This window comes from Didymella exigua (assembly GCF_010094145.1).
Source record: "Didymella exigua CBS 183.55 unplaced genomic scaffold M421scaffold_28, whole genome shotgun sequence".
Lineage (NCBI taxonomy): Eukaryota > Fungi > Ascomycota > Dothideomycetes > Pleosporales > Didymellaceae > Didymella > Didymella exigua.
This window is the reverse complement of record NW_022984802.1, coordinates 194,069-208,645: the sequence shown is the minus strand read 5'-3', so window position 1 is coordinate 208,645 and position 14,577 is coordinate 194,069. Positions and strand designations below refer to the sequence as shown.

The window sequence follows — 14,577 nt, the reverse complement described above, 5'->3', positions numbered from 1 at the left end:
TCTTCACCTTGTATTTCACCTGCCGTTTGCGCGCAGTTCGGCAGTCGTCATGTCACCACCTTCTGGTCAGCCTTGTAAACAATCGAAATCGCCAGGCTTTCAGTCTGACAGCCAGCCCAGCTGCAAATGTGGCTGAAGAGGCTGGAGGTGTTCGCACCCGTGCGCCGCGTCGTACGTTGCTCTGACGAGGAACCAACATGAGACTGCGAACAGCGCAGCCTTTTGCTGACTTGTGGACGTGTTCGCGGACGAATCGCTCTCCGCCTTGTGCACAATATCGTCGACACCGTCCACCGTCTGGACTCGGATGTCAGCGGAGAACAAACCAACGCGTTGCGACGCGTCGAGACAGGCTTTCGCTTGGTGCTGAAACAGCAGATTCCCGTTGATCTGCGTGCGGCTACCCTTAGCGCATCACGCTAGCCGTGACATCAAGTCTCGTCATTTCCTGCTGCTCTGTGCCTTGCATCCTTCTTTACACGTCCGTAAACGCAGCAATTCATCGATGTCTCTTAGCGGACGCGAACCTTGGAACGAGGTGCTTTTCACGAGCTCATGTGGAGATCACGATCATTCACGTCGATAATTCGGTGTCTTCGCCTCCGGCTGGAGTTCAAAATGATTACACAGTTCTTGTCGGGTGCAGTGTTGACGCAAATGGGTCTTGTGTAGTCAACCTTGCGCAGCATCGCCTAATTTGCGCGTCCTAGACACAGCTTCTCATGGGCATCGCAAGAGTCGGTCCGGACGTCACACACGGTTTACCTGAATCTGTTGAACAGGTCGACGGATAGCAGGACCTGCTCATGTCAGTCAGAGCAGTCGTCGTGGCTGCAATGGAAATCAGTACTAGCAATGACACCGACCCACGTTCTCTGACGGCGTCGATGTCACATGACTAGCTGCAGGATCTACGAGCCTTTGGCTCATCAGAATTCACACATGCGGACAGATTGCGTCCAGTATCTTGAAGGTCCAGTCTTTACAGCGCTGGAAGACTCGTGGAGCTTGCCGACGGACCTACATTCGCAGAGGTATATCTATGGAGAATCCTGCATCGTTGTGAGCAATGGTGAGTTCCCGTTACCCTCTGTAGTGAACTGTATACAGGTGCAGGCGCTGTCTGTCGCCAGTTTGTGTGTATACTGTCCAGTAATGAGACCCTTTTTTCCACCTCCGCCCATGGCTCACCCAGGCTTGGCCATTATTGATCTGTATTGGCCATTATTGGTCTGTATTGGCCATAATTGGTCTGTATTTTTCAAATCGACTAGAATTTCCTCGTAGTCTTTTTTAGTCTATTTGCACAATCCAGTGCAAAAACCTTCTCTGTACCTATGCGGTTTTGCTTGGTCAAAGCCGTTCCCACTATACGCGTCTTTGTCCATCACTTCTCAATTCCTTTTGATTGTCCGCGACACAAGCGACACTGCACTTTCAAGACAGTCCGCACTTTGTTTCAGTTCTGCGGGCAAGTGAAAGCAAACATGCACGGCGCCAAGCGTAAACGCGGTGATGTATCACCTTCACCCACACCTCGATCAATCAGCTCAGCAACGCCAGCTGAGACTGATTCTCGCCCCTCAACACTTTCCCCAGATCCTGAAGATTACTCGCAGAAGCATCCAAAGGTCTCCGAGGCCTTTGCTTGCTGGCCCAATGCTCGAAAGGTAACGAGGGAGGAAGTGCAAAAGATGCAGTCTTTCCGCGAAACCCCAGACGTGCTCGACGCACGCGATCGTCAAGCACACATCTATGCCAACACTAGGCGTATGATGCATGTTCGCACGAAGAGGATGCTTGCGCTTGCTTTGCGCGATTATCAGCGACATCATCACGTGCCAACGAGGCGCACGAAACCTCCACTGCACAAGCGTCGTTACAGTATCGACGTTCACAAAGGCTTCGACAGAGATAGAGTCAAGCGGGTAAGTCAACATCATCATCAGATATGCAGACGTGAAGGCCTCGCTTCTACGTAACCTGAACTGCTTCAAGCGCTAACGACCAATGTCGACAGGCACGCGACCGCAGGCTCATTGAGCGTTTCCAAGGAGCCACACAAGAGGTAGGTCCTATATTATTTTGCCTTCCCAGACCTCGACCTCGACTCACCGACTACCTTTAGCCCTCAGCATTGCACTCGCTAACGCTAGCCTCACAGAGACCATGGGAATTCGAGAGCGTCCCCACGCACCATGAGCTCGAGCGTGCACCTTTCTCCACGCCTCCCCTTGGCTTCCCAAACCCAGCTCGCTTCGTGGAGTTTCAGTATCGCGACGGCGCCTTCACGGACCCGCCTTTCACGGACGACACGTACCTCAGCCACGAGCTCGTCAGCATCACAAACAAGCAGTGGCACTACATGCTCCACACGACAGGCGAAGAATGCTGGATGCAAGACGACGGCCTCGACGCATCGCTCTCCGTGCTCGCGGCCTCGACAAACTGCGCCGCGAACGGCATCACAGTCGGCAACAGCGTCGACACGCAGCTCCTGTACCGCGATCTCGCAAGCGCGCAGCAAAACAGCGCCGCCAAATTTCTCAGCGCGACATGGATCTTCATCCCGCTCAACGACGGCATCGACGCCGCCTCCAACGCGAACGCCAACGGCTCGCACTGGAGCCTGCTCGCCTTCGACCGCCCGCACCGGCACTGCCACTACTTTGACTCGACCGGGGTGCATGACACACGGCGCAGTGGGCTCGCACGCATAATCTTCGAGCGCATGTGTGTGCTGCTGGGCGAACGGGCGTGGAGCTGGCGCGCGCACCCCGAGACTAACACGCCGCTGCAGCATCGTGACAACCTCTTCCGGGCCGACGACGGGCCGTGCGCGCCCTTCGTGTACAGCATGGTGCGCTACCTGGTTGACAAGGTTCACTTCCACCTGCGGGCCGGGAGCGCGGAGCAGATGTGGTTCAACCTGCCCGACGGGTTTCCGGCGTGGTGGGCGCAGTGGTGGGATTCGTACGCCGTGCGCGTGGAAATGCAGCGCAGCGTTGCACTGGCAAAGATGGATGGTGTCGCTGCAAGGCTCATCGGGGCGCACGACGACGCTGCTCTGCCCCAGGGCGTGCAGGTAAGCGATGAGCCGCTGCGACGGGTGCTTATACCGCCCTGCTACGGACGGACACTGGATCTGGAGAACGACGATGAGTGGCCTGCGCTGCGGCGCGCGAGCTCACCGGTCGAGACATCAGACGTCGAGAGATCAGACGTCGAGACATCAGATGTCAAGGATGGGCGCGCTTCCTCCGTATCTACTCTCGACGCCGACGAGGGGGTGCCGAGTACCTCCCTGGCAGGGGATCAGGAGGTGTATACAATTCGTTGCATTGGCTACGACGCCGGGGTCGTTTCCACGACGGCCACCGCAGCGCAGGAGGATGGCTGGGGATGAAGTGTGAGCACCCCCCCTTCTCCGGTACACGACGTATCGAGCAGGGCATAGACATCTTGGGAGGTATTGGTTAGCGGGAATTGGATTGGAAGTACACGGCTTGGATCGCTGATTGAGTATCGCAACGACACGGTTTGATAAAGTTCAGTTGATATTTGATTCGTTACTATCTCCGTCCATCCGTATCCCCCCTCGTCCTGGTTTCTGATGTGCGCCCCTGCTATCGGGAAACAATGCAGTATCAAAATCCACATCTACAAGCGAGTGTCTTCAAGCGAGTGTCTTCAAATGAGTGCGGCCGATTTCGCTGCCAAAGTGGTCGTTGAGCGCGAAGCTGTTACGACCGTCAATAGAAAAAAAGACTCGACGCCGAGCAGCACTTGCGGCCGAGTGATGTAAATGCCCCCCCAAAAAAAACGCCGTGTAACGCCAATCATGTGTGGTGGAAATGGAATGTCCAGATGTAGGTATCCAGCTGCAGCTATGTGGTTTCGTAATATGTACTCCTCCCCGTTGGTGGCGTGCGATTCGTCGCCTCACCCAGACATGTGCAGCCATCGCGGTTCAAAGCGATCAAACGCGGAAACGTGCCGGAAGTGATGCTTGGCAGGCATGTGAGCAATCAGTACACGTAGGTGGCGACGCGACCGAGTCCGGGCTTGGGGGCGCGCTCCTCGTACTCCCTGCCCCTCGATGCCCATTTGACGTCCTCAGGCCCGTACTTTGGTGCATAGGAGACGTTGTGGGTGTCGTAGCTCGACTGGCGCTCGCCTATGCCGCGTCTGCGGGTGTAGTCGGAGGGCATCTCGCCGTACTTCATCCTCTCGGTGCGGCCGCGCTCCTCGCGCACAGGAGAGGATTGGCGACTCGAGCGACCAGGGGCGTACGTCTTGGCGGAGTGCAAGCCAGGTCGGTTGGCGCCCATGGGGGGCTTGCCAATCGGCGAAGGCGAGCGGTGGCGAGTGCGTCCTGGTTCGCGGAGGACGGTGTGGTGTGCGGGCGCCTCGGAGACTTTTACGCCTCCTTCGGCTTGGCTGTATGTGTAGTATGTCTTGCTCTGCTGAGGCACGGGGATACTCGGGTATGTGCTGCGTTCCGAGCTGCTGGGGGCCTCGTTGCGGAGACCAGAGCGGCCAGGTTCCCTCCTAGCTTCGCGGCGCGATCCGCCAGCCTCTGAGCCTGCGTTCATGGGCATTGTGGCGGAGCGGTTCAGACCGGGGGCGCGTGGTGGCGAACGCTCGGAGCGACGGTATGAATCAGTCGCGGAGCGCTGGGGTGGGATGCGAATGTCGGCGGGCGACGAAGCCGACTGGGCGAACGTCGGCTTTTCCCAGTCGACAATGTCCTGGGCGCCACGCGATGACTCCTTGGGACGAGCAGATGACCGGCGCGGTGCAGGGTCCGGGCGCACCTCTCGGTGCCGGGAGGAGCGGCTGCCGGGCTCGAAGTAGTCTCGCGACGTGGTCCGGGCGGGCGACGGACGCGTGTCGGCGGCGGCGCCGGTGGCGCCGGTGGCGCGCGACTTCAAGATGTAGCGTTTGGCCGCTTCTTCTCTTGTCAGCTGCACGCTCAGCTTGCGGGGGGACGTGTTCTCGAACATGACGTCGTAGCGGCTGTCCCTGCGGTCCTCTCTGCGGTACTCCTCCCGGCGACGTGAGTCGTCCTCGGCGGGGCGCGTCTGGTAGACGAAGCGGGCGCGCTCCTCCTCAGACGAGCCCTCGCTCTCGACCGGGAAGCGGGCGGTGCGGTCTCGGCGTTCGCTGTCGCGCGTCTTCTGCGTGCTCGATCGCGTGCGGTCGGTAGCGGCCTTCTCTCTCCGGACTTCCTTCTCGACCTTTTCCCTGGAGGATCGCGAAGACGGGCTGGGCCTCGGCGACTGGCGTCTCTGCGCGGGGAAGTACGAGTCTTTGCGGCTCGAGCGGTAGTAGTCGTCGTCGTGCTCGCTGCGGCGCGACGGGGTTGCGCCTGAAGGTCTGCGCTCCTCGGTGGCGTAACGCGAAGCCATGTGGGCTGTGTGGGCAGTATGGGCAGTGTGGGCAGTGTGAGAGCCGCCAGAAGCGGGTTGTGCAAAGCGTGTGGTCTTTGGCTCGGTGGCAATGCGGGCAAGCTTCTCGCGACGCAGCAGCTGGAGCCTCAGCTCGGCCTCGTACGTCGCCCGGCGCGTCTCATCGCTCAGCGTCTCGTAGGCCTGCTGGATCTTGTGGAACTCGTCCTGCTTCTGCGCCTTCAGGGCCTCGTCGGTGACCTTGTCGGGGTGGCAGGTGAGGACGAGCTTGCGGTATGTCTTCTTGATGGTCGCGGCATCGGCGTCCTTGTCTATCCCGAGGGCCCGGTAGTGATCTGGCAGAGGTTCGGTAGACATGGCGTCGTGTCTGCGTCGTTTCTGCGTCGTGTCTGCGTCGTCTGCGTCGTGTCTGCGCGGTGGAGCGCCTTAATGCAGGGATGGTAAAGGTTGCTTTAGTAGGAGCCTGACGCCGCAATGCGCAGTTGCAAGGGGCAGTTGGGCTTTTGTTGGATACAAGGGGCCAGTAGGCGGCGTTGACCTGAATCGGCGAAACGTCGGGCTGTGGCGGCAGTGCGCGGCAGAGGTGGCTGGAGCCGCTGTGGCAAAGTTGAGAATTGTGCAGCAGAAATGTCAAGCGGCAAGACCTGGACGACGTGCGCTGTCACGGTATTAAAAGAGGATAATTTGTTGGCTGTCGAAGCGTCCCGTGTTCCTGCAGTAAGGTTGGGGATGTGATGCTGCGGCTTAGGCGGTGTTGAGCTAAGCGGTTCTAGCAGGCCGGCTGCCCTGACAGCGATGGAGAGAAACCTGGAGAAGCTCGTGGCAGCCCGACTTCAGGGGGACAACAATGCAGAGAATGGCGGACAAAGATATCGGCTGCTCTTACAAAGCGGGCAGCGAGGCTGAGTACCGTTTGGCTCGCTCAGCGATCCTTTGTTGCGAGGGAAACCTGATCCACTTGCGGTGTAAAGCGGTGAGCTGGTGCACGAGGAGCTACGTCAACGCAATGCCCACGCCCAGAGATCCGGCTGCTCGCAGGCCGCGTCCCAGACGATGCTACGACGATGCTACGATGGGATCGATGTGGGTGCACAAAATCGAAATATAGAAGCAGAAGGGTCCAAAGGGGTCCAAAGGGGCCCGGTGTGGTATTGTGTGCGACAGAAGATTAGTTGTGAACAGTAAGCGTGAACAAAGGGCATCGGCAGACCGAGGAACGGACTGCATTTAGGACACAGGCACACTGACACTCTTCGCAGGAGGCTATGCCCGTCCATACTGCTTTCGAGGACGCTGCCGAGCGTGATGAGAAGGTCCCGCATGCTGGCTGCGTCAGGCTCCCTAGTGTGTCTCCATAGCGGGCGCTCTCCTCTCGCGCTACCCTCAGCAGCACAGCACATTCTCGCGCCGCTGCTGCAAGCCCACCGCCCTGTCCGCACACTCTCAGCACTCCGGGCTCCACTCCACACGCGGCCCTCAGCCTGCCCTGCATCAGCACGCTCTGGAAGGGAAGCTCAGTGGCACTCATCCTCAGCAGGCGAGCTCGCAACCTTCTGTGAGCCACTTCTTGAATCGCCGAGTTTTTGCGGCTCTGATTGGAAGGCGCCCTGGACTCCCAACATTCGCTGCACTTTCTACTGCAGCGGGCACCAGCGGCTACGAAACACACGTCCAATCAGGTCCAATCAGGCCTCTACGCGACCACATGGTCAGACACGTACGGAACGAGCCTGCATGATCGAGAAACCGCCAAAATGATCTTTGTGCTTCCGACTGACACCCCCACACTGTAATCACTGCCAATCAGGGAAACACTTCACCGCTGAAAGACATTTGCGAGACGTGACCAACTGCAGCCGTGAGAGTGAAGCAATCGGCCCATGACGAGTGCGCGTTCTTAAGACTGCTCGAATGATCCAGCATCTCGTGGAATCCGAGACACGACGGCCCTCAAACAGAGTACCTGAGCAGTCATGCGGCTTCGGCACGCTTGCTTCCTTTTGCGCACCCGTTGCCTCGTCTCGGGAAACTTGTGTGCGCGCCCTGGCACCAGGCCAGGATCCCCGACCACCTGTGGAGGATTTGCACCGCGGCAACTGGCAACTTCGCTCAGGCCTGATGCAACAGATTCTGAGCGCTCGATCCGTCCCGGGCACTACCAGAGTTGACAGACATTAGTCGGCGGTAGTTCTCCCGTTTGAGTGGTTGATAAAGTACGCTTGTACATTTCAGAAGCCTCGAAGCGGGGGCGCTAGCGCGACAACACCCAATCACCAGATGCTGTCCACAAGCCGGCAATGCGAGTTCCTCGACGTGGTCGTCTTCAATTGAGCGTAGAAAGTCACGACGTTGGGCAAAGTGGATTCGAAGCAAGTCAACACCGCCGATGAGATCATTCAGCGCTGCAAACACGGGTGCTTGCAGCCCGCTACATCATCGTACATCTTCGTCCTCCTCGTCAATATGCCAGACTGGCAAGTCCATGTCGACCACGATGGGCTTGTTGGTACCAGCCGTTCTGCCATGTACTCTAGGCCCAAGGAATGCAGCATTGATGATCACAGTCGCGAGCCGATCCTCGTATCTGGACGATCTGGACTGACTGCCTGAATCGCCTTGCAAGGCTGCCCTGGATGCATCTTCACCACACTTTTGCTCCACAACCCCGCTATCCCCAATTCTCCCGCGCGCCTCACTTTCTTGGACGGCAGGCTCGGTGAGGCTCAAGTCGCTCGACGACGTTGAGCTTAGGTTATCTTCATCAGGCTGAGTGGCTTCAAGTCCAGGCATTGATAGGCAAGACGGGCCCCCAAGACTACGCTGCAGCGAGTCAGAATGGGTCTGACGTGTTACAGCAACGCTATTGCCCATAGGATGCCCTGACTTGGCTGTAAGATCCAGTGAAGACAGCTTCTTGCTGCCGCGTCCCGGGTCCTGCCAAAACTTGACGCTCTCGACAAGGCTGTCGCTGCGGGATGGACTCCACAGGAGACGCTGAATCCCTCGACCCTCATGAATATGACCGCATACATGCAGCGCTGGCCTAACAACAGCCAATCTCTGCAACAGCGCAGGGCATCCAGACCGGTCGTTCTTCGTAGCCGCATCGCAGTGCCCCTTCGGTGGCGTGTGCGATACCACGATATCGGCGTCCTCAGGAATCCCCGACCACAATCTCTCCGCGTCCTTCTCTTGATACTCGAATGCCCAGCTGCCAGGCCCAGGCGTACTCGGACTTCCAAACACCTTGAAGCACGTCTGCGGCCCCGTTGGCTTTCGCAAGTGTACCGTTTTAGACTCGTTCTCAAGGTAAGTAATCGTGCTCGACTCCCGCAGCAGCTTCAAGCACCCTCTCGGACTCTGCCGCGCAGGCCACTTCCAGCGACTGCCCTTCTCCTCATAGAACGGCTCGTCGAGCGTAATCTCATGGTTGCCTGTATGCCAGTCAGTTCGCGCTCTACACGATTTCGCAGCATTGCACACTACCCGCAACAACAATCTTCACCTCAAAAAGCGCCTTCTCAAGCCACGCCACGCTTCGCTCCAGCTCATCATACGAGCCCTGGTTCGTCAGGTCGCCGGCGTGGATCAAGACGTCGCCCGGGGGTAGCTTGGGCGTGTTGTTGTGCGTGTCGGATATGCACACGATGCGCGTTTTGCGCATAACGGCTTGAGGTGCCATGCTGGCCATGCATCACGGCGGTCGTACCATGTGGGGTTGCAAAAACACCGTGCTGCAAGTCGTCACAAGCAAGGTCATCGGTGATGGTTAGCATCCCAGATCCAATCGAAACAGTGACGTCATGTCTTTCCCCATCTTCACAAGCATCAACATAGCACTCGAAATCGCAGTGCGCATTATTGCCTGTACACAATACAAGCTGCAGTCACGCATATCCTCGCCGCCCGCGTATCCCCGCACTCCCCTGTGGTGCCTGCCCATCACTGCCGCAGCGCTCGCCTTTCTTGCCACAGCCATGTTGTACCTTCCCTTCCCTTTCCTTTCCCGCCCGCACAGCGCTGCGGATCCCGCCGATCATCCCCCGAATATGGCGCGCGGCTTCCAGAAGAAAGCATCGGCGCTCGCACGGCCGACAATAGCCAGCGGTCACGCACTGGTGCGCACCGGGTGTGTGATAATGCTCGGAGGGTGTTCTCGGCAGAGGCTGATGCTGCAATTCGCTGGGTGCGGCTGAGGTGCATGTCAGCTTGTGCTCAGACGAGCGAGGGCGGCGGTGCCTGCAGCAACCTCACCTCATTTTCCTTCGTTCACCGCACCGAAGGTCGATTATGCGCGTGCTTTGGGTCTTCAGTCAATACGCACGGCTGGAGCAAGTCCCTCTTTACTTAGTTGCTCCTGTGGGTGTCGGCGTGTGTAGAAGAGCGTGTACATTGCAACTGTATCTTCAAGGTAGGTATCGCGAGTTGCAGAAAGAACGCATGTATCGGAAGGTAGGTCGATAGTTTCTGCCCTTCCCTCACGCTCTATGTTCCAGGTCTGTTGTTGGGTATTACATATTGTGAAGATGAACGAGCAAGCTGCAGTCATTCATGCTGCACTACAGCATCACTCTCGACTTGGACGTGTCACTCCATCGCTTTCTCCTCTTATATATGTACAGAGTGGGAGCCCGACATCGTTCTCTCCACTTGGTGCACTTCCTTACATTGTCGCTACCCTCCTGCTGCCTCTTTTCGGTTTGTACTCCCGTTATCCTCGGTATCTTAGGCACAGACACATTCATTTCGCTTCACCGCAATGCGACCGTCAGCTTTACCGCTTCCACGTCAGTGCCAATACCCTCTTGACAGCATCTGAAGCCCACAGGACGAAAACCACCACCTCTCGACCTCCATCAGCATTCGCGCGTGCCATATCTGTCTACAATCTCCACAACACCTGTGTGAACCCTTGCCCTTGCCCTTACCAGCGAACTTCCCGTCCATCTCGAGCCCCCTGGCAACTTACTTCGCTCGCACAAAGCCACCACGAGTCCGAACACGAGAGCCTCGGTACACGTAGAGCGAAACTTCCGCAAAGCCTGTCAAAGCTCGGTGCGGGCTTCATCCCCCGATTCTGCGATGTCGGGCGCAGATGCAAATGAACGCTATTATCACGCTTGCGAGCGCGGACGCAACATTCGGCAAGACCAGCTCGACTGGCAATGGTGCAACTTACTCAGGTCTGACGAACACTGGCAATGGCAAAGTATGGACCCTTGCTTCGATGCAAATGCCTCAGGTGTAGCGGTCGCTTGAGGGGTACGTCACAATGCAAGCAAGCCACTCAAGCAGAGGCGTAGAGACATCAAGCCTTCGAACAGGTGAAGGTCCCGTGCAGTTACAGAAATTTCGAGTAATGTCAGGCTCACATGTAAGGCTACAATATCTTGTTCTGCTGCGAGAACCCATATAACTTCTCCGTCTGCAGCAAATCCCTCTCCACCAATCCCTCGTCCTATCATATCGAGGGTCGTCGTGGCTGCGCACACTCTCCCACGTAACAGTGACAATGGTTCCTCAGTCGGGGTGTCTCCGGCAGTACAAAGCCGCATCAGTCATCATCCAAGCGGAGCCCTTCCCCAGGATAGCGTCGTTGAACAAAACACCACCTGTAGACACGCGCTGATGAAAAGTCTTCGGAAAGCCGTGTGTAGGTCTTTGCCTGAAGTCGACGTCAGTTTGCATTCAGGTTCATGTTAAAAGCTTCTTACCTCGAAGCGAGATGCACAAACAACCCTGAAAGTGTCTGCTTCGACCTTGATGTACTCGACGGCACGATTATTCACCCACTAAAATCGCAGTTCGGTCGATAGACACTGACTTTCAGGCGTATCTCGCTGCAATGCCCGTCCATGTGCCCGCTGCATCGCTTCAAGTTCCAGATGCGCGAGTTCCTGCTCTAGGCGCTCGCGCCCTGCTCGGAGCTCTGCGTGTCTCCGTTGCACTCGCTGCTGCCCAATTTCCTGCTTGCTAAGGCTATAGCAAGGGTATTCTTCAGCTTCACCGCCACGCATCTGAGCCGTTCCATTGGAACGACGATCGAACGCCTAGTTGATCGTATCCGTGTTGATATCAGACCCGGTGTCAAGCCTGAGTCGGGGTCTTTCCGAACGCCGTAGCTGGTACGGTTTCGAGATCACCTCGCCCGTTCTAAGACGCTGGTACCAGTACAGATGATCGTGGCCCAAACCTCGCTTCTCACTAGCCGGGTTGGCGACAAAGAGACGTAACGCGGTGTCGTCGATTCCAGTCTCCGGATCCTGTGATGGCTTGATGTCGGCGTAAGTATCGAAGCCTAACGAGCGAATGTAGTAGCATAAGCGTAGTGCTTGCACTGGCTGCGGCCGTTGGGTTCTTGGAACGGTGTTGGCTGTCCATTTGTATGCTTGCCGGGGAGTGATCTCTGTGTCGTGCTTGTCGGAATATTTGAGTATCCTGCACTGTATCTGGATGTATTCGAGGGATCGCTCGAACTCCTTCTCATGTTGTTCTCGGTACGCAATCTGGCGTAAAATGGGGACGCGGCCACCATTTGGCATTATTGTCGCGATAGAGGACGAAGTCGGTTGAGACGGGTAGTCACTATCATATATCGAAGCAAGTGTAGCATCTGTTTCTCTTCTGAGTTGAGAAAGCTCGACGTCTTGTGCAGACTGGGGTTCGGCTTGCAGGATGCTGAGATGTGATTGTATTCGCAATAGCTCGTTTCGTGGTTGGGGCACTTCTCTTTCTCTGTGCACTACAACTTCATCGTTAGCACTGGCATTAATTGGGGAAGTTACACAGCTATCTTAGTCACAACAGACGTGAATGTGTCCCAGCCGTTACGTCTCTTACATAGTGACAAGTCCCGCGCAAGCGTTTGCACACCTTGAGCTAGGCGGTCCGCACGAGTGCTGGCGTTTGCGACATAACCTCGAGAATCGGAAAGCGAACGAATGGACAATGGGAACTCGTTGAGAAGGCGTTGTGTGTTACTGGAAAAGCCTGACGCGTCGTCGGGACAGATTCCTGGCATCTTGGCGACTGTAGGGAATGTCCGATAAACCTGTGTGATGTAGTGATAATGAAAGAGAGTAGTCGTTATGAGGTGTGAGTGAGCTGTGTTGTATATTGTGATGAGTGCATCGCTGAGACGTGTTTGCTGAGCTTGATGCGTGGCAAGCGCGACAAGGAGGTTGTTCGGAAAGCACAATGGTGCTCACAAACATTGGAGGGTGATGGATAGAGCTGACAATCACTCACAAGTTGAATCAGAGCGCGCCTGTCTTAGACTACCAAGCTAGGCAATTGCAGCGAACTATTGAGATTTGAGAAGCCTTGGTAGCTCGAGCTGAAGCCTGGACCAATGGCGTTTTCTTGCAGTGTCGCCATGTTCAAGTAGACGCTCTCTAAAAGCATATAGTAGATGGTTTCAAGAGAATTACCGGTATTGGACTCTTTCGCATGGACCAAACTTCGTTGACGAGGGTGGCGGCGTTCGCATCTGCACGTTGAAGATGCCTTAAAGATTGTCATTTCGAAGATTGGGAGGAGGAGGGTAAATCAGTCTACATGTGTTAATGCCAATACAAAAGCATAGGACCCTCCAGGCGTATCCCGTTCTTGTTCGATGGAACGAAAGAGGGTCGCTTAAAAGGGTATCCCTGGTGCTGGTAACGTCTACCTATCGTGTGTAAGCGAGAGTCTGGCCTCATCAAGATGGATTCGATATTCAGCCTACTTAACCTTCACCACACACGTGCAAAGGCCTGTGTTTAGTAAGTTCTTGTTCTTTGGATACTTCTTCTTCTGCTCACATCTTGCGCAAAGGAAGGTGCGTCGGTTGTAGTCGTGCTGACAGTCATATCGCAATCAACGCTAAAGACTATGACGCTTTCCAACCCTACTCTGTTAACAGCCGTTGCGAACTCTCTAAATCTGGCGTGATAGGAAGACAGGCCCGATTTTGAGAAATACATCTAAGTGGGATTTCAATACGCCGAGACCTATAAAATACACACTGTGGGACTACCTCTGCTCCAGATCTGATTTTGCTTAGCACTGTGAGATTTGGTAGATGGTGGGGATGCGATTACGTGTGAACGCTTCTCATGGCACAGTCACACGTATTGTACCAGTAATTGAAGCTAAACTCTCTTTGGCGAGGGTGTGACATCGATCTTGAAGGTTCCAAGCATTTGCTACACAACAATCACCTCCTCCGAGGAATATCACGTCTTCTCAATCAAATCAAATTGAACCCAATGCAACGCGTTGTCTTATCTGTCGCAGCAGATATCATGCCTATTTACCAGCCAATTCAGGGGTGCAAATGTATGTACATTTTGCCTCTATTTTGGCTGCAACATTATCTGCGTGCAGCGGACAGACTGTGCCCAACGTGCTGTTGGCTGAAAGAATGTGGTAGAAATTACGAAGCGCCGATGTGCGATCTCAGACAAGGTTAAAGGTGCGAACATTTGCGCCAAAGATGTTGATATGCAACTTCGTTTGGTCAGCTAGAATGATATGTGGATGCATGGATGTGACCCACTGAGAACAATTCTACGATACTCATGTTGTTTGATGAAAAGCCATGTTCAACCTGCGGTCTGTAATCTGGATCTGTCTTGCATCGTTTTTTTGGTTAAAATGTGACCCGTTTCTACGCAAGTGGCTCCACACCTCTTACAGTCTTCACATACATCCCAATTTCCACCAGCGCAAATATTGCAATGGTAATGTGAGACAGTTTCCGAAATAGTTGAGGTGCATACATCGCATTCAAGGAGCGATTCGTCATGACTCCTGTTGGATGGCGCTGTCGGGCTCGGATCGGATTCTTCGTCATGCGCCTGGAGAAGTTTCGATACTTCGCTATGTCCTTTCTTCGCTGCTATCCAGGAAGGCTTACGCCCAAGATTGTCAGCTGTATAAGGGTCTAGATTATGCTTCACAATGAGCATTTCCACAGCGACAGCCTTGCCGCCAGCTGCAGCCCACCATAGTAGTGTCCGTCCATAGTGATCCTGGAGCTGTGAGATGCTACAGCTCATGATTAGGCGATCAAGCGTCGCTGTATGCCCTCTATACGCAGCGACATGCAAAGCATTACCGTAGCGTCCACCCTGCGCGTTGACGTCGGCCTTGTTGTCAAGCAGTATCTTGACCACCTGCTCAT

General features: G+C 55.6%; 6 protein-coding genes across 6 annotated transcripts in view; 2 read left to right on the top strand and 4 right to left on the bottom strand.

The window, feature by feature from the left end:
• Positions 1 to 942: 942 nt before the first annotated feature.
• M421DRAFT_94645 (uncharacterized protein) lies at positions 943 to 3,406 on the top strand (the record flags this gene model as incomplete). Its single annotated transcript, XM_033598221.1, has 4 exons — positions 943 to 1,072; positions 1,288 to 1,928; positions 2,021 to 2,068; positions 2,165 to 3,406. 4 exons carry the CDS (start codon positions 943 to 945, stop codon positions 3,404 to 3,406), a joined length of 2,061 nt encoding a protein of 686 aa, XP_033445818.1.
• Positions 3,407 to 4,028: 622 nt separating this feature from the next.
• Positions 4,029 to 5,768, bottom strand: M421DRAFT_7824 (DnaJ-domain-containing protein; the record flags this gene model as incomplete). Its single annotated transcript, XM_033597395.1, has 1 exon — positions 4,029 to 5,768. The coding sequence occupies one exon, from the start codon at positions 5,766 to 5,768 to the stop codon at positions 4,029 to 4,031; it is 1,740 nt and encodes a 579-aa protein (XP_033445817.1).
• A 490-nt stretch (positions 5,769 to 6,258) lies between these two features.
• On the top strand, positions 6,259 to 7,589 carry M421DRAFT_94643 (uncharacterized protein; the record flags this gene model as incomplete). Its single annotated transcript, XM_033598220.1, has 5 exons — positions 6,259 to 6,384; positions 6,432 to 6,592; positions 6,671 to 6,966; positions 7,055 to 7,128; positions 7,332 to 7,589. 5 exons carry the CDS (start codon positions 6,259 to 6,261, stop codon positions 7,587 to 7,589), a joined length of 915 nt encoding a protein of 304 aa, XP_033445816.1.
• Positions 7,590 to 7,708: 119 nt separating this feature from the next.
• M421DRAFT_423658 (Metallo-dependent phosphatase) lies at positions 7,709 to 9,110 on the bottom strand. The gene is made up of 2 exons (XM_033593532.1): positions 8,898 to 9,110; positions 7,709 to 8,845 (listed from the first exon to the last, which is right to left on the bottom strand). Exons 1-2 carry the CDS (start codon positions 9,091 to 9,093, stop codon positions 7,845 to 7,847), a joined length of 1,197 nt encoding a protein of 398 aa, XP_033445815.1. The 5' UTR covers positions 9,094 to 9,110; the 3' UTR covers positions 7,709 to 7,844.
• Positions 9,111 to 11,461: 2,351 nt separating this feature from the next.
• Positions 11,462 to 11,953, bottom strand: M421DRAFT_7822 (uncharacterized protein; the record flags this gene model as incomplete). The annotated part of the gene is made up of 1 exon (XM_033597392.1): positions 11,462 to 11,953. One exon carries the CDS (start codon positions 11,951 to 11,953, stop codon positions 11,462 to 11,464), a length of 492 nt encoding a protein of 163 aa, XP_033445814.1.
• Positions 11,954 to 13,780: 1,827 nt separating this feature from the next.
• The window catches only part of M421DRAFT_423654 (ankyrin), a 4,543-nt gene continuing 3,746 nt past the window's right edge, over positions 13,781 to 14,577 (bottom strand). The window contains exons 4-5 of the mRNA XM_033593531.1: positions 13,951 to 14,577; positions 13,781 to 13,901 (exon numbers count right to left, since the gene is read on the bottom strand). The exon at positions 13,951 to 14,577 is cut by the window's right edge and continues 337 nt beyond it. Of these exons, the coding sequence (XP_033445813.1) occupies positions 13,997 to 14,577 (581 nt within the window). The 3' untranslated portion in view covers positions 13,781 to 13,901; positions 13,951 to 13,996. The remainder of the gene's footprint in view (positions 13,902 to 13,950) is intronic.